At 39.4% G+C, this 25,736-nt stretch overlaps 1 protein-coding gene across 4 annotated transcripts in view; it reads right to left on the reverse strand.

The window, feature by feature from the left end:
* Positions 1–25,736, reverse strand: part of Oxr1 (oxidation resistance 1) — a 414,716-nt gene that overhangs the window by 193,571 nt on the left and 195,409 nt on the right. For all 4 annotated transcript variants that reach the window (XM_015997419.3, XM_006978718.4, XM_042264638.2 and 1 more), the window contains one exon: positions 10,963–11,159. In XM_015997419.3, the coding sequence (XP_015852905.1) occupies positions 10,963–11,159 (197 nt within the window). The remainder of the gene's footprint in view (positions 1–10,962; positions 11,160–25,736) is intronic.

Here is a 25,736-nt window from a genome sequence, read left to right on the forward strand (position 1 = left end):
GTATAATTTGTTTTTAATAAGTGATAAGACTATTATGCTCCAACTCAGATACAAAACCACTACAATTTGCTGACAGAAACCTCAGGGTTATTGACATTCTTTAATCCATTTATCACAGTTATGATTAAGCTGTGTTTCCTGATCCTAACTTGATTGCTTCTGACAGAGAACAATAATAGAATCCAGGCAAAAATGAAAAAAGCAAATTGACAAAACGTGGTGCTAGCCACATGAAATCAGAGTTGGCAGGCTGACACAGGGAGCCACAAGCAGTACCAATCTGCAGATATCAAATCAACATTTTTCATTCTTTTTAGTATACTTTCTGCTACTCAGTAAAGATTAGTTTTCAAGTTACATATATGTTTAGTTTAGTTTTTTTTTTAATCTGATTTCCCTTAAAAGAAGTAAACCTTTCATATTTATTCTAGAGTTTAAAGGTATCCTGGTGATTTTTCTTTGACTTCAGGATTTAAAGTGAATTTTAAATGGGCTAAATAAAAATTACTTAGAAGCCCAATCAAGTGCTCCCCCTATTACCAGGGAAGTCAGGGTCCCCTCTTTGGTTCTGTAATCTCACTAATAATAGAGTTTAGAAATGGCTTGAGAAGGAAGCTTAAGGACCATTTTATTAGAGATTCAGAGAACAGGTAATGGGAGTCAGCAAGCAGCTGTATAGCACACAAGTCAGTGCGTGATGGAAGGGAGTTCACTCTAGAGAAACAGAGAGAAAGCCCAGTGTCCAGGGAAACATGCCTAGATGATAGCCAAAAGAAAAAGGAGATAGAAAGAAGAAAAAGGAAAAGAATTCAGAAGAGCAGGCCGGCCATGATGATTCAGGTTTAAAGCTCTGCCAGGGGCTGGACTTCGGGTGGAGTTTCTGGGAAGGAAAAGCGTATCACCCCATTTAGGAAATAGTTACTCCTCCCACTTCATTAATAGGGCTTTAGGCAAATCTGCCTTCCCTAGGGATGGTCTCTGGGCCAGATGATTGACAAACACAGCTGGGTTAATCTGAGGGAGCAAACACTAGTGTGTAATATTCTTATCTTCAGAGCAGATAGGAATATCCTAACCTTACCCAAGGCCAGAGGTAGATTCTATTCTGACCAGAAAGAAAGCTTTCCCGTAATAGATCCCTGTGGATCCCTGGTATCCATTCTCAGTGTCCTTCTGGGCTACTTTCCTGCCTCAGCACAGACACACATTGACTTAAGCGCTCCTAAACCTATATTGATCCTCAGGCCTGTGTGTTCTAGAAATGAACAACAACAACAACAATAAAACAGTGCTCAGAGCCATTATAACATGAAGTTCCACCAGCTTAAAAACTTGACCTGTGTCCTTTTACATATGAATACTCTATGAAATTTATGAAAAGCTCAGATCCTTTCTGGGAATTCTGGCTTCCATGGGTGACAAATAACTTCAGTCATGAAAATTTCCTCTAACATTCCTGTGACCTATAAAACACAAGAAGTCATCAAACTGTCAGAACCAACTTCAACTCAAAACAAAGTCATTTTTTCTCAGCAACATAATTTAATTGGAACTCTCAGAGCGGTTATCTGTTTCAGTGTCTGTGCTCTGGGATAGTGACCTGTCTGCCAAGATGGTTCCGCTGACCACATCATGGGGACTTTGAGCCCTTCCATGAAGAATCTTCTTGCCTGGAGACAAAGTTCTAGTTCACTGGTGACCTATTTTTAGTCTGCAGTATGTATCACCCCCAGCAACATAAATGTTTTTCTTTCTTTCTTTCTTTTTTTTTTTTTTTAAAAAAAACCCTCCTGTTACAGTATTTTCTTATTAGAGTTGATCTTTAATGTTCTTATAATTAAAATGTCTGGCTTCAAATTCAGAAGCATACCCAAGAATGGGATGGTATGTTTAAATGTCTGAAATACTGCAATTAAAAAGCAGATAAATATGTGCCTTGATGTTCTTCTTTTAGGGTTTCCAAGCTAGTTATTACTGCTTAATTTTGCCAACCACTGAGAAGAACTCCCAGGAGCCCCTAATTCTGCAGTCTCTTTTCTGAGTATAAACTGGTTAGGGAGAGTGAGTTCCATATGTGCATTTGACTGTCCTTCGTTATGTTGGGACTGCTGAAGGTATTCTAACCTGAAGGCAGGGAAGAGAACAAGATTTGAGACTTTACACTTTCACAAATTGTTAAAATCCCAAACAGGATATTTTAGGGATCATTTCCTGACTTGACAGTTGGCAAATGAGGCAGAAGACAAGAAATAAGCATCATAAAATATCATCTACTCAGTCAGTAAGTCATGGCTTCTCAAATGCCATCTCATTTTAACATGAATGATGAAGGCAAAGAAAGAGGGAGGAGCAGAAGAAAAGAAAAGCAGAAGGAGTGAGGTGGAGAGGGAGATAAACATTCATGTGTATATGTTTGTGTCTATGTTGGTATATAATATTGTGGGTACACACGCACAGATGTGCGTGGGGGTCAGAAGTTAACCTCAGATACCATTCCCTGGAAGCCATTTACCTTGTTTTGTTTTGTTTTGGTTTTTGTTTTTTTTGAGACAGAGTCTTTTTTGGGACCCAGAGCTTAACAATTTGGATAGATTGGCTGGGTGGTGCCCCCGCAGGGCCCTCGGTTTTTGCTTCCCCAGGGCTGGAGTTACACCTTGCTTTGCTTTTCACATGGGTGCTGGAGAGCTGAGGTCCTTGTGTGCAGCACAGTAATCACTTTACAAACTGAGCCGCCTCCCCAGGCTGCTAGTGTTGTTTTTAATGCACCTGTTTGAGCATCAGTGGTCAGGACCAGCACTTGAGAAACTATCCAATGCATCTCTGTCAATTATACAATTTTATTTTTATTTTTGAGACAAGAGCTTCATCTGAAAATATGTCAAAAGTGGGCTATTTACCACTGGACAGTCTACCCAGATTCTTTCCTCATATTCCATACACTTCTGTGATCATGAATCAGCTATTCAACTCTTAAGGATGTAACTATGGAGAATGCCACAGAATATAGTGGAGCTGGTATAGTTTATTTCCCTTGTAGAAGGATCATAGTCATTTAGTGCATCAAAAGAATGGTTGTTTGATGCTTCACACGCTGACAATGTCTGTTAAATTCTTTCAAACCTGCTCATGTTAATCAGCCCTGCAGAAAGTGCAGTCAGATACATGGAAAGTTTAGGCTAAATCCTCAAAGTTGTTTGGAAGCTAAAAGAGGAGAGGATAGTAGACTGCTAGCTGGAGGAATTAAACAGAAGGCCCACAACACATATAACATGACGGCAGTTTGGAGATATGATACTAGAAAGGACTTGTCGTGTCTGGGTTGCAGGACTGAGATCTGTAGTGAAGGTGCAAAGCGGGTAGAGCCCGGCCATGAAAATTCTGTAGAGTTATCAACCTCATCTCGTTAGGAATGAGAGACACTGCAAGATTTTCAACAGTGGAAAAGGGGACAAAACTGCCTAGAGCAAAATAGGAAGCTTGTTTCATGAGGTCAGGGCCCTGGCGCCACCATTGTGCTACACCCTTAGTGCACGTGACAAGTTCACTAGCATCATGAGGGCAGGGCCATGGTACCTCCACTGTGCTACACCTATAAAGCACATGACAAGTTCACTAGCATTTATTTAGAATGTGTAAGTTCTAGGCACTATTATAAGCATATCATACAGAATACTTCATTTTTACCTCAAAACAACCCTTTCAGGCATATCAGATTTATTTCCTTTTCTAATTGAAGACACTGAGTTTTCAGATCCTAACTACACGTTTTATTGTCATTTAGCTAGGGGGAGTGAGGAGCTCAAACTTAAACATGGATTTGGAAGGTCGAGTTTCTCTTCACTAATTTGACTATTTTTGTGAGCAGAAAAACAAAACAAAACAGAGAAATAAAACCCACTAAAGGGTCACATTCAGCTGTCAACTGATCAAATCACCTTGATGTTTGCTAATCTTGTTCCCTTTCTACAGAGGCAAGGTGACATCTATACTACTCTAAACAGACAACAACTATATTTGGAGAAAAAAAACTCTATCACATTCTGGAATCTGTTATATTCTTTCCCTGAAAACAATACTGGGAGTTTGTAGGTCCTTTAATTGATATTCAATCTTTTTTTTTCATGCTGCAAGTATATTAATTCCATTAATCTTTTTTATAAATTAATTCTATTGAAAAGAAAATAAAAGAACAACTGTTAGAAAAATCCATTATTAATACACCCAGTGCCCAGTAATTGAAACAAGCCTAAGTGATTTCTCAATGAGAGCTGAGATAATGCATCTGCTAGATTGTTCATAACAATTACATAATATTTAAACACATTTTTATGAACAACCTATCACTTTTCTCCATTAACCTGCCTTATTGTTTTTTAAAACAACTATCGTCCCTTGCCTATGTGTTAAGATCTAATCCTAGCTTCATTGCTCGTCTGCCTTGCCAGAATAAGAGCACAAGGCAGTGAGTGAATTTGGCCTTGTTTACTTGTATATTCCCAACACTTTGGTTATGGCTCAGTATACCAGGCATTCAGTAAAATCTTAGTGAATGAATAAATGAATTGATTCATAAGTGAATAGACATAAATAGAAAGCTTTGTGCTTTATATGGATTCCCCAGATAAACCCAGAATTAATTTCTCTTACTCTACCTGGAAAGGCTGAATGCACAGAACATTGATTGGTTAGATACCACATAGGTGGTATCTAACCAGGATAAGGTGTTAGAGCGAGATGAACTAAGAAGACAATGGCTGATCCATGAGAAGAAAGAGCTGATACAGGTGGGTAGGCTGCCTGTCCTACATGGCAAGGTGAAGCTGGAAGGACAGGTTCTCAGTTGAGGATGCCCAACTCCAACATGTGTCAGCCAAGGGGTCTCCTGGCTGGACACAGGAGCTGTGGTCTATTGTTTGTTTTTGTTCCCCCCCCCACTCTGTGAGGTTGCAGGTAGTATAAGCATAAGCAGTAGTAGAGGACTGTGCTCCCCTGGTTATTTATATGGGTCTAAAGCTTGCATCATCTCATACAGGCCTCTCTGAGGCAGGAGTCCTTGTCTTTTAATGCTATATACTCCCCAAGCTCTTCATTAAGCAGTATTATGAATAGATTACCACTGCTTCCTCTCTATTGAGAAGAGTAAGAGTCACATGGAAACTTTTTCCTACCTCACCTGGTGCCCCCAACATTGACTTAGCCCTCAAAGATGAGCTGTACCCTCTCTTCTCATAGGGACTGAGGCCTGGTATAGAGGCAGATATGGCAAAACAAGAAGGTAAGAGCAACTGGTAATCAAGGACGCCAAAAGGGTGAGTGGTGGTAGAGGGGGTTTGTTTGTAAAGAACCTCGGCGTGTCTTTGCAAGCGGATGCGATTTCTCCATCTTCACTGTTTCATAGCTCTAAGCCAGTCTCCTCCGCTGTCCACTTCTGCCCACTGACTAGTTCATTCTTGCTCAGCAGGACCTCGAAGGGATTCTTGCACACTACTCTCCACTGTGCCCGAAACCAGCCCCTCCTTTCCCACATCTACAGGCGACCACAGTGATGCAGGAGAGAGCAGGGCTGGTTCTGGCTTTTGCTCCATTCTGGGCAGTGTCTCTTATGCAGCTCCCTCCCACACAGCAGGTGCTGATGGGGAGCCATCGGTGCTGTGTCTCCCTGACCGATGGATAGCAGACGTATCCATCCAAGAGCTCCCCTGCTTCCTGACTGTGACTTAATATTCCAAGCGTGGAAAAGGTACTAGCCCTTTAAAGCAACGTCCACAGAAGCTGGTAATAATGTATGAGTTCTAGCTCTCCATCCCCAAGGAACAAAATACATCACAGAGTTATCTGAGCCCTAGAGGAAATGATAATTCATTTTTGGACTTGGTATGCATAGCTCTCTTCACTACCTTTATGCCAAATCTGAAAATATTTCAGAAGTCTGGACATATCATTCTCTGAATAGAGAGTAGTAGGAAGAATGGAGAATTACAACTGAACCTACAGTTTGTTTCACATTCTTTACGTGGAGGCTATGGTTTCAAAGGATGCAAGTGTTAAATATAAGCTGGTAACCTTTGGTATATTGTGGAATATTCCTTTATACTGTGTGAAGATGTGTCACTGTGATCGGTTTAATTAAAAAGCTAAACATCCAATAGCTAGGCAGGAGGTATAGCAGAGACTTCTGGACAGAGAGAGCTCTGGGAAGAAGGAAGGCAGAGTCGTCTGCCAGATGCAGAGAGAGAGCAAGGCATGCAGCAGGAGGGTAAAAGACATGATTCACGTGCAACACACAGATAAATAGAAATGGGTTAATTTCAGTTGTAAGAGCTGGTGGAACAAGCATGTGCTATATATAGGCCAAGCTTTCTTAATTAATAGTGAGTTTCTGTGTCGTTTTATTGTGAGCTGCTGGCCCAAAGAAACATCTACAGTATCCCGTTGAACACAAAACTTGAAACAGGAAAAAATTCTCCTCTTTTTTCATGTGTTTATCCATGAAAGTTCATCCACTAAGGTAATGCTTTTCTTATTAGTCTAGTTCTGATTAACAATTCTATTTTTAAAAAAGAATAGATTTAGGCATCAGAGGTTTTCTAAGTAGTCCAGTGGCTTTTTTTCCTAAATGTTGCGACACAACAGGTCATTAACAAATTATGAAATCAATTTAGTGAGCTGCGATTATATTAAAAAAAAACAAAGTGGAATGGAATTAAAACATCAAAAAGGATATCAAAGGAAGTATCATCAGGGAATTTTCTTGGAGCTGTGTTGGTATTTAAGTGTGTATTCACTAGAGATGAGTAAAATTTGTCAGACAGGTGGATCTCCAGATCCCCACTGCCCCTGGAGTCCCACCTGCATGGTGCTCAGGCACTGTGATTTAGTCTCTTATAGTGAGGTTATGGAACATTGGTAGGCTTGGCTGATTTCATGTGTCCTTTAAGAACAGAGAATGTTCTGGATTGGCCATGTAAGAGGAAGTCAGCGGTTCCAGAGAATCAGACACCGAATGACCTGATTAGAGACAGGACGGTTTACATGGCAAAGGAGGCAAGAGGCTTCTCGGATCCAAGAGTGTGCCCTGACTGGCAACCAGCAAGGAAAGCGGGACCAGAGCACTACAGCTGCATGGATTTGAATCCCACCATCAAGAAGGCTCTTAAAGGCATCTCTTTCCCTAATCAAAACCATGCGAGCCCTCAACCTAGCCAAAATGCTATTTCAGCCTTACCATACCCTGAACAAAACCCAGCTGTGCCATGTGGACTTAACTCCTAAACCCCAAGCTGAAAATGCAGAGCCCCCCCTTTTGTTGAACTCAGATGAAAAAGTCAAATCATGTGTTCAGGATTACCCTTGGTGACAAAGGCCGACAGAAAAAGCTCTTGCATGAGACACAGGACTGAGCTAGTGATTTCTTTGTACTTTTTTAAAAGTTCAAATGAAGATTCAGGTGTTTCATATACACAGAGGGTAGTTTTCTCCCTACTTAATTTAAATGAGTGAATTTTAATTATACCTATTCAAAGAATGATTATTCCATAAAAAGTGAGTTTACCAATTTTTGATACAATGTTACTTTTAATGAATGTCTTTTATTAGGAGTAATTAAAACATAAGGCAGGCCAGGCCCACGTACACAGAGGACACATTCTATTTCTTAAGGTTCTCGCCGTAGGACATGGATGCTACACAGAAGCTTGTGAAGGATGGCTGAGGTCAAAATAAATTTCTAGAGGAGTTGCTCCCACCTCTCGTTAACCTAAGAGGCTTTTCAAACGGTTCTAGCTCTTGTGGAAGTACGAGTTGAGTCTGACTTTGCGGAGTACCACAGATCAACTTGGTTGTAGTACCGCACTTCACCACCAGAGGGATCCCTGGGATTTTCAGTTGTGCAAACCCGAATTGAAAGACTGAAGGACATCTTCCAAAGGGCATGCCGGGTCGCTGTACAGGTTGATTGGTGAGTTTCTTTCCATGAGATTACTTAGGACACCTCCTAAACTATCACTGCACTGTGTCATCCATAGAAATCTCTTGTCCACCGCTGTGAAGACTGGCTGCCTCCCTCCCTGTCCAGTGACAAATTTAACTCTTAAGTGCTAAAATAGCAAGTGAATTTTGTTTGCAGAGGCGGTCATCTATGCTCGTGGCTTCTTTCACTTCCTTTAGACACTATTCCTCATCTATAAAGACAGTTTTTCTGAGGATCACTTGAGACAGGATATAGGAGCTTAATTTATTCTGGAATATGAAATGACTAATACATGGTGCTATAGCTATTCATGGTGGACCACATCTAGAATTGACTAAAACCCAAGTGGCTGGGTCCGCCTGTGAGGGATTTTTCTTGATGGAATCATTAGAGATGGGAAGACCCATCCTAAATCTTGATTTTTTTTTTTTTTGAGGTAGGAAGATCCACCTTAAATCTGGCCACACCTCCTGTTGGCAGCCTATATAAAGAGCATGGAAGAAGGCAACTTCGTTATTTGCCTGCTTGCCCTCACTCAGGCTGGCAAGTCCATTCTTCACTGGCATGAAAGCCTACTTCTTTGGGATTCTGGAGTATACTGAAGACCAGCTGAGACACCCAGACTTGTAGACTGAACAACTTCTGGATCCCTGGACTTTCTGTCAGTAAGACAGCCCCTGTTGGACTAGCTGGACCATAGCTGTAAGCCACTCTAATAAATTTCCTTTAAATATATATTCATGCTTTCTGTCCTGTTCCTGTAGAGAATCATAGTACACATGGAATTTCAAAATGCTGTTTTGTATTAACTGTATTTTTATGAAGGGATACTGAAAAAGACATTTTACCAAAAGAACTTTCAGTTACATAGTTGAAATATTTTAGCCTAAAAAAATGTTTTGAGGGCCAAATTAGAAGAGGTAATACAGGCACAGTAAATTTAAGGATTCGAACAAACCCTTTAATGCAGTAAGTACACATCATTAATACTGATAATAAGTCAAACAGTTGCCAATTCTTTTATCAAAATTTGTTATAAGGCTGGCGAAATGGCTGGGATATGTGTGGCATGTCTGCAGTAATAGCAGGGGTTCAGATCCCCAGCACCTCACAAAAACCAGATGTGGAAGCACAGGTCTGTAACACCAGTGCCTAGTGGGGTAGAGATAAGCAGGTCCTAGGGAATTGCTGACCAGTCAGTCTTGCTGAGACCCTGTTGCAAAAAGTGAACAATAAAGGAGGATACTTGATGTCAACCTCTGGATTCCCATGTACACACACACAGGTAAATGCACCCAAAACACACATGCACAAGCATGTACATACACAAGTAAGTGTACCCAATAAACATCTACACAAACAGCCCTGCACAAGAAATATCCACAGCTTATTTTCTGCATTTAAATTCAACTTTTAGACTTCTGTTTTTCATAGTCTTGGCTTTCTATTCACTATGGTCAAGCTGGTTAGTACCTCTCCCTCACTGACTTATTTAGAAGGAATGTTGAGTTTTATTTCCTGAGGGCAAAACACTCACGCTTGTGATTCACTTCATCAATCAGAAAAGTGTAGAAGGCTGCATGTGTGAGGAAGGGCAGGGGGCAAGGATCCTGGAAAAGAGGCGGCGACAGAAGCCTTATGGGCCCTTGGGGTTGATTGATTTTTTTGAACTATGCTAACATAAGTTTTGAAAGTAGAAATATGCACCCGTCGGTACTGTCTCACATCAATCAAGAGTATCTGATGATAGATACCCACAAGAACACCGCGTTTGCTCACTGTTAAAAAAAAAAAAAAAAAACAAGCCTTGGAAACCTTAATTAGAACAGAGTAAGAAGACAGGAAGACAACATGAAGTGGGAGCCAGGGGAAACAGCACCCAGCATTTCAAGCCCACAAGGAGGCATGCCAAGCTTGAAGGAAGCAATAACTGAAGGGAAACCAGAACTCGCCCTGGATTTTAGAACTAGAAACCTACTTTCCTGGTTGTAATGTATAGCTATAATGTCCGAAATACCTGAGAAAAATATTACCATCTTCAGGCAAACACTTCATACTGGGGCTGTGGGGTGGCAGACGCCAGAAATATTCAACTTCTTTAACAGCATTTGGATGAACTGGAGCCCCAGCTCCTGCTGTGCCGACTCAATCATGACCAAATTCTTCCAGGTGGAGGGCCGAACAGCCACTTCCTACATCATCTCTCCAACCTATCATCACCTGCCATGAAGCATGTATGAAACTTTCGTCTCAGCTATACCTGAAATGCTGACAACGGTTATTGTTGAAAAATCATTTGCTCAAAGACTTGCTGGAAATACAGGTATACAGAAGTTTTCAGCTCAACTTACTTAGTCGGGTCATGTGACACTCTCCAGTAAAATTCAAAATTACTGGATACTATTCTGACCACGGACATTGGAGCATACCACCAACAAGACCTTGTTCACGGCCTACTACTTTCTGATGTGACTACTCCTGAACTCCATCTCTCCAAAGTTTGCAGTGTAAGAAGTCCAAACAGTCCTCTGGTGTAACTGGTTATTTCCCACAACACAGTAACTTCCTCCCTTCTTAATGGCTCAGCTCTAGGCTGTCTTCAGCCACTGATTTTACAACCTGACAGAACCAGGCCAGAGACTTAGAAGCCCAAAGGGGAAATGAAATGCACAAAAGGAAACTACAAGAACAGTGTGGGCTGAGGACAGCTAAAATGAAAATAGTAACCCATAAAGTAAAACATTGAAACAAGATACTTCTTCTTCTGTTCAGATATAGATGGCCACTGAGCTCATTTTCTTACCTAACTTTGCTAAAGATCTTAGGAGTTTTCCGTCTTCCATAGTCTTGTTTAGATCATGTAAGAGAATGTCCACATAAGCCATCAGAAAGACACACGATCACCCAATGAGGCATCATTGAACGATGCAGATTCTGCATCCGTTGAGCTGTCCAAGCAGCACTAGCTCACTTACTAAAGAACCTGCACTCACCGATGGTGTAGAACCTCTTCAGCTCACTCTTCCTGGGAGGGTGCTTCTGGGTGTTTGCTGAGTTGTTCTCTTCTTCTTCGATGATGGGAGTCTTGGGTGCGGGGGCCTTGCTGGCTTGGGGTGCTTGCTTCCCTGCACCCCCCAAAGGGTTGAACCCTGGAGCAGTAATATCCACGGACTGGGACTTTTTCTTCAACCTATGGAAGAAGAACACCACACACGGTGAGTACTGACTCAAGATTGACGGTTTCATGTTTATCTCCATCATGACTTTTTATTTTTAGCAGCAGAGTTACATTTGGCCTTAATTTAGAACCTGATCTATTTAGGAGTTAGAAAACATACCTCTAACATTTTAAAAATAATTTAGTTAAACAGGTTTTAAACTAATTGGGAAAAAAATCTTCTGCCAAACCATTTAGAAAGGCTCATTAAGACGTATCAAAACATAATGTGATGTAGGGCTTCTATTATTTTAGTAATAGCAAACCAACATGTGATAGCCAGATGAAAGTAATGCACTTGATTCAGTACTGATAGCCACACTCAGAATTGGAATGTCAGAAGCTAAGGCAGAAGGATCCTAAGATTAAGGCCAGTTTGGAGTAAGTAGCAAGACACTGTCTCACAGCTGCATTTGATCAATTGCATTATGTCTAAAAGGAGTGCTCTAGTAAAATTTTGTTAAAATAAGTAATTGCAACTCAGCAAAATATAATGAAATGATTATATTTAATCATTTATATCAATCCCTTTTCTTCCTTCATGTGTCTGGTGTGTGTGTGTGTGTGCGCGCGCGCACGCATGCACACGTGTGTGTTGGTACATATACGCCCATATGCAACTAATTATAAGGCAGGCTAACATCAGTATCTTTTTGATTGTCCTCTGATTCATTTTCTGAGACAGGACATCTTGCTGAACACAGAGCCCATAGGCTTAGCTGTTCTCCTTTTCCAGCTTGCCCCAGGGTTCCCCTGCTCCTGTCTTTCATGTTTTGGAATTCCAGGCCAGTTTCCATCCCCATTTGGATTTTATGAGAGTTTTGAGACCTGTATTCTGGTCCTTATACTTGCATGGTGAGGGCATTATTCATTGACCCATCTCAACTCTATTGGTGGTTTTTAGTTTAATCTGCAACAGTATGTTAATGATAAAAATTATAGCATTCACACCATTTCTTCATATGTCCAGAACAATAAACATTGCCTCTACATTTTCTACTTCTACATTTTCAAGAGGAGACAAGGCTTAATGTGAAAAGTCGAAGGCTATCACAAAATTGTTTTTGTGCTCATGTACATTTTGGGGTTGTAAAAATTACTGGAAAATGGTGAATTAAATTCAAACATCCAAATATTTTAAGGTATACAGCTAATATGATTAGGACTTAATCCCAGTTTATGATTGGACCTTGGTATTTCTGAAAATGTGCCACTTAGTTTCCTATAGGAAGTCTGGCAGTTGCCCTCACTATTTATGATTATTACACCTAAAAACTTGTAATCTCCCCCCCAAAAAAGTCATCATTTATTTAGGGTTTCCAGAACCCTGGCTTCTACTTAACACCCCACTTTCAAACCCTGCTCAATACTGGGGATCTGGCTTAGAGGTGGCTTCTAATGACATAGGCCATGTTAGCTTCATGCCACTCAGCGAAAGGGCTTATTCATAATTTGCCAACAGTAAACATCTACTGAATTCAATGTACTAGAACAAAACATCTTAAAGAGGAATGTGCTTATTAATGAAAGCTGCATAATAAATTTCAGTCAGTTAATTATCACTGATAGGGTTATTATTTCATTTTCATATCACCTGTGTTATTTTAATATGCATGAAAATATTCTACCCAGCTCAGTGACAAATGTACATATTCAACAGCATTATTCCTGGGACATACAGAATGAAACAATATTGCATTCAGAACACAGTCAGGACAGTGGCTAAAATGTAAAATCCTTGGAACCATGAAGATGAGGAGAATCTGGAAGTCTCATGCCTCATTGGCAGGACATTTGGTCAAGAACACATTAGAAAAAATGTCTATCCATGTCTCCTAGAGCCCGAGGTATGCATCTTCATATGTTAACTAGAAGTCATTCTGAGAATATTCATACTGGCAATATTTATGATACAGAGAAACTGAAAGTGCTATTGGAGTGTGTCAATGATAAAATGAAATTTTACATAGCAATGGAAATAGAGATGTGTGGCTATTGTAAGATTCTATTTATATAAGATTCAAAAACCAGGCAAAAGCTGACTGCAGGTCTTCACCTCTCTTTCTGCTCCTCCATATCCAACCCTCCACCCCAGTCTCATAACCAGCTCCGCAACAGAAGACCTGCTGCAGTCTTCCTCCCCGCCCCATACCCATCTCCTGAGGATCCCAAAGATCTCCCCCTCCCCCTTAGTGCTTTATCCCAGCTCCCAACTCCAGCAGGTGCTCTCAGCTAACCCAGGCCATTCTGAGCAGGGAAGCAAGCAGGCTAACTGCAGGTCTTCATAACTTCCTCAAAGTCCAGTCCCTCAGTTTCCTCCCTAGCTCTGTAGCAGACCTTCTGCCATGGCCTCTCCTCTTCTCTGACCCCATTCTCAGGGGACTAATGAAGCAGATCTGGTGGAACATCCTGCTTGCCTCCCTCCTGTGAATTCCCTCAGCCACATCCCCAGCCCTGTCTGCAGCCCCACCCCATTCTCAGTTTTGGCTTCCAATACCCAGAAACATTTTACCTGGAACTTGTAGTGGTCACATCTGCCAGGACCACAGGAGAATTCCCTACCTGGCAACACACAGCCACCACACTCTCCCAAGATCCAGAGAGAAAACAGAAACCAAAGAACAAAATGCCCACCCAACAAAGACAAGCCAGATATTAGCACCCGGAACTGCAATCTTCCCAATCCCAGATGCCTAGATGCCAGTGTACAAACACAATCAATAACAGCCAGGACAATACATCTCCACTAGAGCCCAGAAACCCCACCACGGCAGGCCCTGAATAAGCTAACACAGATGAAGCACAAGAAAAGGACCTTAAAACAGCCTTTATGAAGATGACAGAGGTCCTTACAAAGGAAATGAATGAATCCCTTAAAGAAACCTATGAAAACACAGACAAAGAGTAGAAGAAATGAACAAAACACTTCAAGACCTGGAAGTGAAAATAAGATCAATAAAGAAAACCCAAACTGAAGCAAATTTGGAAATAAAAAATTTAAGAACTTGAACAGGAACCACAGAGACAGACCAATAGAATGCAAGAGATGGAAGAGAGAGTCTCAGGCACTGAAAACACTAGGAGAAATGGATACCTCAGTCAAAGAAAATGTTCAATGTAAATTAATTAATTAATTAATTTCTGGCACAAAATATCCAGGAAATCTGAGACACTATGAAAAGACCAAATCTAAGAATAATAGGAATAAAGGAAAGAAAAGAAACTCCCAGATTTCTTCAAAGGCACAGAAAATATTTTCAACGAAGTCATAGAAGAAAATTACCCTAAACTAAATAAGAAGATACTTATCGAAGTATAAGAAGCATACAGAACACCAAATAGACTAGACCAAAAAAGAACTTCCCCTCAGCACATAATAATTAAAGCACTAAATGTACAGAACAAGAAGAATATTAAAAGCAATAAGGGAAAAAGACCAAGTAACATATATAGGCAAACCCATTAGAATGACACCTGACTTCTCAGTGGAGACTATAAAAACCTTTTTCTCTGCACTTAATGGAACTTTCTACAAAACTGACCACGTACTCAGATGCAAAGCAAGTCTGAACAGATACAAGAAAATGGCAATAACTCCCTGCATCCTATCAGACCACCCCAGATTAAAGCTGAATATCAACAACAACAGAAAAAATATAAAACTTACAAACACAAGGAGACTGATCAACTGAAAGACACATGGATGAAGACAGAAATAAAGTGAAGACTTTTGACAAGTGGATGAAAATAAATACACAACATACCCAAACTTATGGAACATACTGAAGGTGTTTCTAGAATGCAGGTTCATAGACACAAGTGCTAACATACAAAAATGAAAGAGATCTCTTATTAGTAACTTAATAGTACACCTGAAGGGTCTAGAAAAACAAGGAAGATACCTTCCCAAAAGGAGTAGACATAAAGAAATAATTAGACTCGGGGCTGAAACTAGTACAATAGAAATAAACAAACAAATGAAAACCATCAATGAAACAAAAAGTCGGTTCATGGAGAAAATCAATATAATCGAAAACGCTTATCCAAATTAACTGTAAGGCAAACAGAGAATAGGTAAATTAACAAAATCAGAAAGGAAAAGGCAGACATAGCAACAGACGCCAAGGAAATGCAGAGAACCACAAAGAAATACTTTAAAAACCTATACTCTATCAAATTGGAAAATCTGAAAGAAATTGATAATTTTCTCAATAGGCACAACTCACCAAAGTTGAGTCAAGATCAGGTAATCAATTTAAACAGACATATGGCCCTTCGTGAAATAGAAGAGATCATTAAAAGCTCCCAACCAAAAAAGACCAGGGCCAGATGGTTTTTGCATAGAGTTCGACTAGACTTTCAAAGAAGAGTTAATACCAATATTCCTCAAATTATTCCAAAATAGAAACAGGAACATTTCTTAATACATTTCACAAGGCCACAATCACAGTGATAACCAAGCCACAGGACCTATATGGGTCAGCCCCATGTCGTCTGCATTTGGCTTCCAATTTAGCATTTTTATGGGATTTCCAAAAGTCCAAACAAGTGGGCCTCTGATTCTTGTGCTTCTCCTGCTCTCTTTTCTTTCTGTTGGTTTGTCTTGTCCAACTTTGATGTGACAGTGTTTATTACATCTTTATATCTTGTTATATATTAAAAAAATGTTGCCCAATCCAACATAATTCTAAAACCATAAAGCAACATTTTGCAATTTAAATATTGGTTTTCTTTAATACTGCTATTTTGTGATATACAATGAAAAAGTAGGTCTTCATGAAGTCTGGGAGTTCAAATAACTAGCATATTTTATTGTAGGAGTATATGAAGAACAAATTAGGAAATGGTTAACCTAAAGGGCAACTCCTCCCTCCAGTTCTGGAGATGGCAGTGCTGGCATCCAGGGGCATCGGGTGTCACTCAAAGGACACTTCCTTTTTCTAGGGGGGCTGGAGAAAGGTGCTAGAGGAGACTATTCCTCAGTCCTCACATATAGGAAACATTGTGTAAGAGAAAATGATGGGGACTGGACTAAGATGTGAATCTGGTTGACATCTTCCAGGAGGACTGGAAAGGACCAAAGTGGTTATTACCCACAATTGATTCCAACATGAAGCTCCCAAAGGAATACAGATTTTATTGATAAACAAACAAAAACAAAATAACAAAACCAGGCAAAACTATATACAATATTAAAAGTATGAACAGGGTCATTGTTGAGTTATTACATTGATGTTGACATGACGACATTGGTAAGTCTTTTAGTAATGCTTTTCTTCATGATCTAAGTACTGAGTGTATTAACTTTTTGAAAACTTAATATTGTCTGATTTTTGTCTCTTTCAGAGTACATGTTATAATCCATTAAATAAAATTTATGCGAAGTTAAATGAGTTTTACCCTCCTCATTTCAGTGGCTAATGACACAAAAGAAGTTAGAGTAAAAGTGATTAGAATGAAATTCTTGGTCTTCCAGACTCTCCCAAACTGAGAGAGCACAGCAGAATTGGCAAGGAAGGATGCTCTCCAGAGGAAAGATGGCTAATTTCCATGAGATGGAATGGGTTTCTCATTCCTTTCTTGAAAGGCTACTCTAGCACTTCCATCTGGGCATCAGGGACATGCAATGAACAGAAAACACCTAACAGCATGATGCATTTATTCCTTTGAAGGGAGATTAGTAACAAGTAAGCACACAAACCAGTATATAACAATTTATGTGATGTGTTATCTTATAAAGTTCTAAGTACCATAGTTGGGGAGGGTCTATCTTACTGAAAAAAAATTCCTTTTAAAATTCTGGGAATGAGCAGAGGCTGCAATGCTAGAGTCTCAAAGGCCAAAGGAAGAAGAAAACAACATGAGCATTTCCCCTGCTTCCTCTGCCCCCTTCATAAACATCTTCCCACCTGAGACTTGAAGGGTGATGTGTTTTGTTGCTACTGTTGACATCTAGAGCATCACTAGTAGGTTTTTTGGCTTTCTTAAGAAAAGCCTTTGCACATTCTTAGAAAGCAGAACTGTGTGGGTAATTCAATTACTCCCTAAGAGTTCTAAAATCGACTATTATCGTTGACAAGGAAACTTGCTAAATGCTACCTCCAACTTCCAAATTCCACAAGGGGAGATGTCTGTCTAAAATATAAACAATGCTCTTAATTAAATGTGTTAAATAATTGTAAATATAGCATAATGGAATATGTAGGTGTGTGTGAGAGACAAAATACCCTATGATAGTAAAACTTTACAAATGATACAAAAATAATCTCTTAATAGGCACCAAAAGATCTTTGTTTAATGAACTTTGCATTCCAAAAACAATAAAAAAGAATGTTTGTAACTTGAATGGAGAATAGGGATGGCGTAAAGAAACCATCCTGGTTGGATTGGCTCTCCCAAACAGATGGCCTGTATTTCACAATCTTTACTTCCTCTTGTTCTTCCACTTGTGAACAGAAAGGAACTAAGCTTCTCCTTTCCTTGGGCATTCTGATACACAATTTAACCTAGTACCAATGTCCAATAGTTCTCCCAGACTTGTTTTCTCATTACAAACTGGAGATAAAACATGGCGGAAATCAGGATCTTCTATGGTAGTACCTAGCCTAGTACCCCTACAGAAAGCACCCACTCTTGGAAGTTCCAGTCTTCTTATGATCAGGTAGAAGGATAATATAATTTTCCTCCAGAATTCCCAGGATCCTTTGATGTTACATTTTAGGTCAGCATTAAACCTGTAGGAGGCACACTGCATTTAGTAGGAGGTTGTGTGCACTCTGGATGGCAGATTCCACAGGAGTAGAGGACAATAAGTGATCAGGAAGGGGTCCCTTGCTTGGTGCACAGTATGACACGTCTATGATATTCCTCAAATAATTCAGCAAACAAACACATCAGCTTGTGTGAGTTTATATGTTTTATTTGTGGAGGCAGAAGCCAAGTCTGTATCAGAACCAGAGAAGGGGTCCAGGGACACAAGGAAGAAGGAGAAGGGAGAAGGTATAAGGAACTATACGGAGGACTTTAATTATTTTTTTCTCTGTATGAATGAGATTCAAGAGCATTTCAGATAAGAATCAGAAAAGGTCCAACATGTTGAGGATGAAATAAGAGGTCACAGAAACTATAACAAATAAACTGGTAGAAAACCCACAATTTAAAAAGTCATCAGCAAAATTCTAGTCTTGAATCATTTATGTATAATTTCTCAGAACCACTGGAAATAATTGACTAAGTTTCATTCACTTTTTGGGATAAATACATAAATCTTTTGGGGTTTTTTGTGGCTAACATAGCAATGAATTTATGGGGACATGATTTGTTACAGCAATGGAATACTCAGATTAACAATTCTCCAATCTTAGAAACAAGCTATAAATTAACAGATGTTTCTGGGGAAAATATTGGAAGGTATTATAAAGAACAGTCACCGACCACTCAAGTTGTACATGAACAGGCACAACATCTTTCAAACACACCAACAGCCCAACTTTTAAGTAGTTAATTCACAAGCATGTATGTGTTGAGCAATGACCGTTAACATCAGAAAAACTGCAGTCCTTAGAACAACTGGTATGGGAGCATCTAAATGTTTAGCATATTGAAGAATCAACCAGCCCTTGGGATTCTCCTGTATTTGCTATTAAAAAGAAATCTGGTAAATGGAAAATAATAACAGATCTAAGAGCCATTAATAAGGCGATTCAGCCAATTGGCTCTCTACAGTCTGGAATTCCTTTGCCCTCTCTATTACCTAAATTTTGGCCTCTTATAGTTATTGATTTAATAGATTGTTTCTTCACTATACCTTTACAAGAAAAAGACAGAGAAAAATTTGCCTTCACAATGTCTACTTATAGTAATTCTCAGCTTGTTAAGATATATCAATGGAAGTTTCTCCAAAAAAGAATGTTAAATAGCCCCCACCCTGTGCTAATATTTTGTATGACAGCTGTTGAAAATGATATGGAAGCAATTTCCTCAATCTATATTTTACCATTATATGGATGACATTTTAGTAGCTGATTCAAATGTAGATACTTTAGAAAGAATGTTTGAAGAAGTAAAAATTTTGCCTTCTTGGGGATTATAAATTGCTCCTGAAAAATACAAAGAGGAGATTCTATTAGTTACCTAGGATATAAAATAGGTCTACAAAAAAATTAGATCCCCAAAGGTGCAAATTAGGAGAAATCAGTTGCAGACACTTAATGACTTTCAGAGATTGCTGGGAGACATTGTCCATATATGGCCCACATTTGAGTAAAAATACAGAACTGATCAATTTGTTCCAAACCTTTTAAGGTGACAAGGACTTAAATAGTCCAAGAGAATTATCAGCTGAAGCTGAGAGAGAATTGGCTTTGGTGGAGAAGAAATTATAGCATGCACATGTGTAACATTTGGATCCAGAGCTTGATTGCATTCTGCTTTTTTATATTTTTATTTATTTATTTATTTTTTAAATTACACTCATGATATTAATCACATTTGTGGTATTCATAGATTACATTCGCAGTATTCATTCATTATATATATATATAAAATCTTGGTTTTAATGGGCATCTGAAAGCCAGAGATTGGGGCAGTAGTGACAGAGTCTGACTATATTGCCTATATCAGAGAAAAGCACCCAACTGTCTGCTTAATTCTATTCAAGAGATTTCAACATGAAGAAGCTCTCCTCATGAGCAGCCCTTTCCTCTATCACTTCTCATATTGGTTGGGACTTACCTCTTTGTTTTCCTCTCACAATATGAGATTTCCACCTTCTGACCTTCTATAATCTTCCAATCAAGAGTGAGCAAGCATGGTTTTGATCTCCCCTTATCTATCATGTTTTGCATCTTTCAGTAGTCTTGTTATCCCTATTGTCTAAACACTGCATGCTATTACTCTGCCCTAAGTATAATATTTTCATTTATCTTGAGTTCTTAACTGGAATTATCTTTCCATCAAGTGGTGTTCTAATTATGTCTGCATTATGACTAATTGAGTATGTTTCTGAGTTCTGTACCTAAGTGGAAAACCAAAACAAAACGTATCTACTGTTCACTTACTATAGTCCTTGGATGTTAGTTGTAGTAGCAACAACAGTTGATCAAATATACAATAGAACAATGGGAATATTCCAAATGCCTGAGGAATTCATGAGGATATAACATCAGCACACATTATAGTTTGAATATGAAATGTCTCTAACACGCTCAGACATTTGAACATTTGGACAACAGGTGGTGGTGGCACAGTTTGGGCAAACTGTGGGTCCTTTGGGATGGCAGGCTATATCACAAAAGTATGTTGCTAGGGTCAGGCCTTCAAAGGGAAATCTACTTCTGGTTCTAACCCAAGGTCTCCACTACCTGATTGATCTGAGATGTGAGCCTCATTGACCTGAACTGTGAGGACATGAGGAGCTAGCTATTGTCTCAGACTCCTGGAACTAAAGACAGAGCCACACCAGCTACCCTGTCTTCCCTGTCACAATGGACTGTATCACCTGTAACAGGGAACAAAATCAACCTTTCTTCCTATAAGTTGCATGTGTCAGGTTATTTTGTCACAGTGATGAGAAAACCAACTATAACAATATACAAAAGCCACATTTCCATATGTTAGACTGTGCACCTTGCCGTAACAGTATAGGGATAAGACTACAGACACAGGGACACTTCCTGGAACTACAGCCCTAACCTCACACGAACTAGCTACTTAGACTTGGGAACATTTTCAACATCTTCTTCTTTCAGTTTTCTCATTTCTTAATTCAGATATTAATACTAATGTGAAAATTTTATGTGAGGATTAAAATGACATTTGGTAAAAAATGTTAGAAGAATAGTTGTCATATATTAAGTGTCATAAAAGTTTTTGCTTTAAATAAAAGCAAACAAATATGAACGGTCATTGACCATTTATAGTGTATGTACAAGGCTATAATGTCATGTACTACACATTTTATTGATCACAAACAATTCCGAGAAAGGCATCATATTTCCTATATGCAGAAGGGTCAACTGAGATTATCATAAAGTGATGAGGCTACAAATTAGGAAAGCTGGAAACCAACCAGGACACTGAGAACTAAATGTCACATGTAGAATGAAAAGATAGAGATGGATTTGAGCTGTTATAAGATCCTGAGAGAAGACTTGAGCAAGGGATGTCTTAGCTAGATAATGGCATACATAATGTGAGGTGACTTTAGATAAGAAAGCCATTGTGGCCAGGTGGTGGTGGCGCACACCTTTAATCCTAGCACTGGAGAGGCAGATCTCTGTGAGTTCGAGGCCAGCCTGGTCTACAAAGTGAGTTCCAGGAAAGGCGCAAAGCTACACAGAGAAACCCTGTCTGGAAAAAAAAAAAAAAAAAAAAAAAAAAAAAAAAAAAAAAAACAAGAAACAAAGAAAGAAAAGAAAGCCATTGTGAGTGTAAGAGATGAGAAATTTCTGAAAGCAGGTGATAAAGCTCCTAACTAATGGAATTCACAGTGCTATGAGAAGCTACTCAAATTCACATGGTGCCCATGTATTCCTTGTATAATACTCAAACACGAGCCTGTATGTACCTGGATAACTATGTATTCTAAAGGCTCAACACTTACAGTCCTCTCAGTAGTTTCCAGGACGCCATCTGTGGCTTGCACATCTCATTACTGCTGGAGAAGCTAGCTGTCCCCTAGCTTCCTAAAAGAGCTAATGTAAGGGTATTATTTAAAGTAGTGGAGCTGCTGAGAATGCAGGTTTTCCAACTCGGAGAGTGTGGTTTCTGCAAGAGTCTCAGCTCACTAAAAAAGAGCTTTGGGAGCAAATGCCTAAAAAAAAATTCACATTGCAAAATTAAGGGTTTTTGTTACCCATCCTATACAGTGCAACTGAAAAGTCAGCAGCTACAAACAAAATCAGAAGAAGACAAAAAGTAAACACACATACTCAGTTCATCTCCAAAAGAAAAGGCAGATTGGAAATACATGGATTAAAAAGCAAGGAAACTATTTCTTGGGGAAAATAAAATGCCAATCCTGGCTTCCTCTATGATTGCAGTAGCCATCTTATTCTTTCAGTTGAATTGGAAAATGATAATTTTCATTTACACTTCCACACCAATGAAAAAAGCTTAAATAAAAGCATCCTTTGGGAATGCAAATTAGAGTTGGAATAGTTAACAGGATGTCAGAACTAGTTTGATACCATAAAGCATCAGTCTGACCTTGTATCCATTCCAAGAAATTCATGCTTTGTCATACCACAGTGCTGTGGATATAATTCTATATAAATAAAACACTGATGGCCAGTGACCAGGCAGGAAGTAGGTTGCCAGGCAGGAAGTAGGTGGGACAAGGAGAGAGGAGAATTCTGGGAAGCGGAAGGCTGAGTGAGAGAGACACTGCAGCCACCGCCAGGACAAGCAGCATGTGAAGACGCTGGTAAGCCACCAGCCACGTGGCAAGGTATAGATTTATAAAAATGGGTTAATTTAAGATAAAAGAACAGTTAGCAAGAAGCCTGCCACGGCCATACAGTTTATAAGTAATATAAGCGTCTGAGTGTTTATTTTATAAGTGGATTGTGGGACTACGGGGCTTGGGGAACCTGGAGAGAAGCCCTCCAGCAACAAATGGCGCCCAACGGCTCGAGTTTCCACCTTAAACCTGAGAATATTTAATAACCAATTCTAAACAGAGCCAAAACCAGGTTCCTGCTTCTTGTCTCATATGGGCAGCTAGACGCCGCAAAATGCAGGTTTGAACACTGGCGGGTTCCTGGCATGTGCCTTTGACCGGCAGTATGGCGGTAATGAGGCATCTGCCAGCGGCACATTACGCTGTGTAGTAGATTTAGTCTTTACTAGTATTTAAAAAAAAGGTTTCTGGGCTACACGCTGCTTTGATAAAAGCTTAGATCCACTATTTCTGAGACTTGATGACTCCCAGAGCTGGCGGAAAACGTACCACTGCCATGTTGAGAAGCTAAAGTGGGCGGAGCCAGCAGCCACAGCCCCATTTCAGTCTTACAATGGTACAGTTTAAAGCAATAGGCTCAAGGTAATATAAAACATAAGCCATGTAAAGATGGCTACCACACAGAGAATCTGGATTATGTTCTCTTTGATATTCGTAACTAAAGAAAAACATTTGATTACAAAAGCTGTTGAGTTATGCCAAAATGTATATTTTAAAGGTACCTTGACTTCAAAATTTGGATATAAGGATATGTTACTTTGGAAAAGAGGTTCTGCTTTTGTTTCCACAGAAAGCCAGAGGCTATGGATTTGTTCCAGATTAAGATACATCAGGTTTGACCAGCCAAGACCCCCTGAAAGATCTCCGATGACACCATGGGCCAGATGATCCAACATCCAGAACAGTTTCAAGGCAACTGGTTCACACAATTCAGCCTCAAGGACTACCCCATAGGCCTAAAATTTTCCTTGCGTCCCCATAAGACACAGCGCCCCCCTCCAGCAGGAAGTAGTAAGAGATGCTACTCCCAAATTCCCAAATATACCAAGCTGGCTTTAGAGGTGGAATTGGCTCACTCCCTCTCTAAACCCAGACATATTGTTTTAAAAAAAATGGTTAAGAGATTCTTGTGTCCCAAATCAGAAGAGCCCTCTGGTATGGGACAGAGAAAAACCAATATTTTTATTTAAAACAGGTTGATTATAAATGTGATCTCTTTCTAAAAAAGAAAAGGGGATTTGATATAGATATATAGGAGCATATAGAGATGATAAGATAAAAGGATAGATTAATCAACCTACTTTTAAAGAACAACTTGTTTAAAATGTTTTACATTGGTATAGATTTTAGTTTATGTTTAAAATGTTTTACATTGGTATAAATTTTAGTTTATTGATACAAACTTGAAGTTAATTTTGTTATACTGTATATACATATTTCTATTCTTGTTTGAGGTATTATGTTTATGTAACTCATTTAAAATTGTAATGGATAATTAAAAATAGATTAATAATTAGTCATCTATGATAATCATATTTGTAGCCATGTTAGTTAAGTCTTCTAGGTATACATAGATATATTTCAGATAGATAGGTAATCTTCAAACACTTCATAGACCTAGAGAATATGGCATTTAAATAACTTAAAATTCTGTTGACATGAGACACAATTGCTCCTGGCTGCACTAATTTGATCCCGAGAGAATGTTGGGCTTCTAAGACATTTCCATTGGGAAGTTTGTCTTCTTGGCACAAAATGGCCTACTGGGCAAAGAACTGCCCTTGCCTTGATGGCTGACAGTACAAATATAATGCTGTCCTTTCTGGACAAGCGGGACACAAGGAAAGCGACCACTGTACTCTGCCAAGACAGGGTAAGATGGTCTCTCAGAATTCCTGCTTCTAAAAATGGTCTGTCAGATACTCTAGGCCTGTAGCCAATTTGAATGCACCAACAATGCTAAGAAACATTAGGTGACTGTCCAGGCTGCCAGTTGTCTTGGTCTACTTTTACAAGATTCCCGAAAGTTGCTTGCATCCATCTACCATTTCTCAGGTACCATTATGTTCCTTCTCAGGTATTTGATGTGGCTGAAAACTAGATAGTTGTAATTTCCTCAGTTATGATAAAAGATAAGTTAGATATAAAACCTTAAATTCACAAATATAAGATAGATAGGACATCTTCTTTAATATTGTAACTGTAATTCTTGCTCGATAATTGTTTTGTTATATGTAATTTTACCATGTTAAAGTTAAAACCTTACTTTAAAAAAAGGGGGGGGAAATGCTGTGGATATCATTCTATATAAATAAAACACTGATGGCCAGTGACCAGGCAGGAAGTAGGTTGCCAGGCAGGAAGTAGGTGGGACAAGGAGAGAGGAGAATTCTGGGAAGTGGAAGGCTGAGAGGAGAGACACTGCAGCCACCACCAGGACAAGCAGCATGTGAAGACGCTGGTAAGCCACCAGCCACATGGCAAGGTATAGATTTATAAAAATGGGTTAATTTAAGATAAAAGAACAGTTAGCAAGAAGCCTGCCACGGCCATACAGTTTATAAGTGATATAAGCGTCTGAGTGTTTATTTTATAAGTGGATTGTGGGACTGCGGGGCTTGGGGAACCTGGAGAGAAGCCCTCCAGCAACACCACAGACATTCGCATAGCAGGAAATTTAACAACTAAACCTCAGGTGAAACAATATGGTCTGCTAAACATTCTAGCATAAACAAGAAAATTCCTTGTTAAATATGATTAATTTCAACTTTGAAAGCAGGTCACTATAAATACGGGAACAGTATAGGAAAATACTGAATCCACTGCAGGTATATCTATAATGTTATAGTAACACTAGAAATTCAATTCTTAGTCAATTCTCCCGCCCCAGAGTTCTATACAGTGTTCCCATTTCTTACTGAACTTCCGTGATAAAGACACCAGGCTCTCTAAGTTTCCCAGCTGGTTTGTTAATACATCAACCCTGGCAAGAGCTCAAGGAAGGGAGGGGAATGAAAGACCTTGCTGTTTCTCTGCAGTAACTCCTCCCTAGCAGTCCCATTTGATTACTACACCCAGAGAGATTCTAC

The sequence above is a fragment of the Peromyscus maniculatus genome, chromosome 20 (assembly GCF_049852395.1).
Source record: "Peromyscus maniculatus bairdii isolate BWxNUB_F1_BW_parent chromosome 20, HU_Pman_BW_mat_3.1, whole genome shotgun sequence".
Taxonomy (NCBI): domain Eukaryota; kingdom Metazoa; phylum Chordata; class Mammalia; order Rodentia; family Cricetidae; genus Peromyscus; species Peromyscus maniculatus.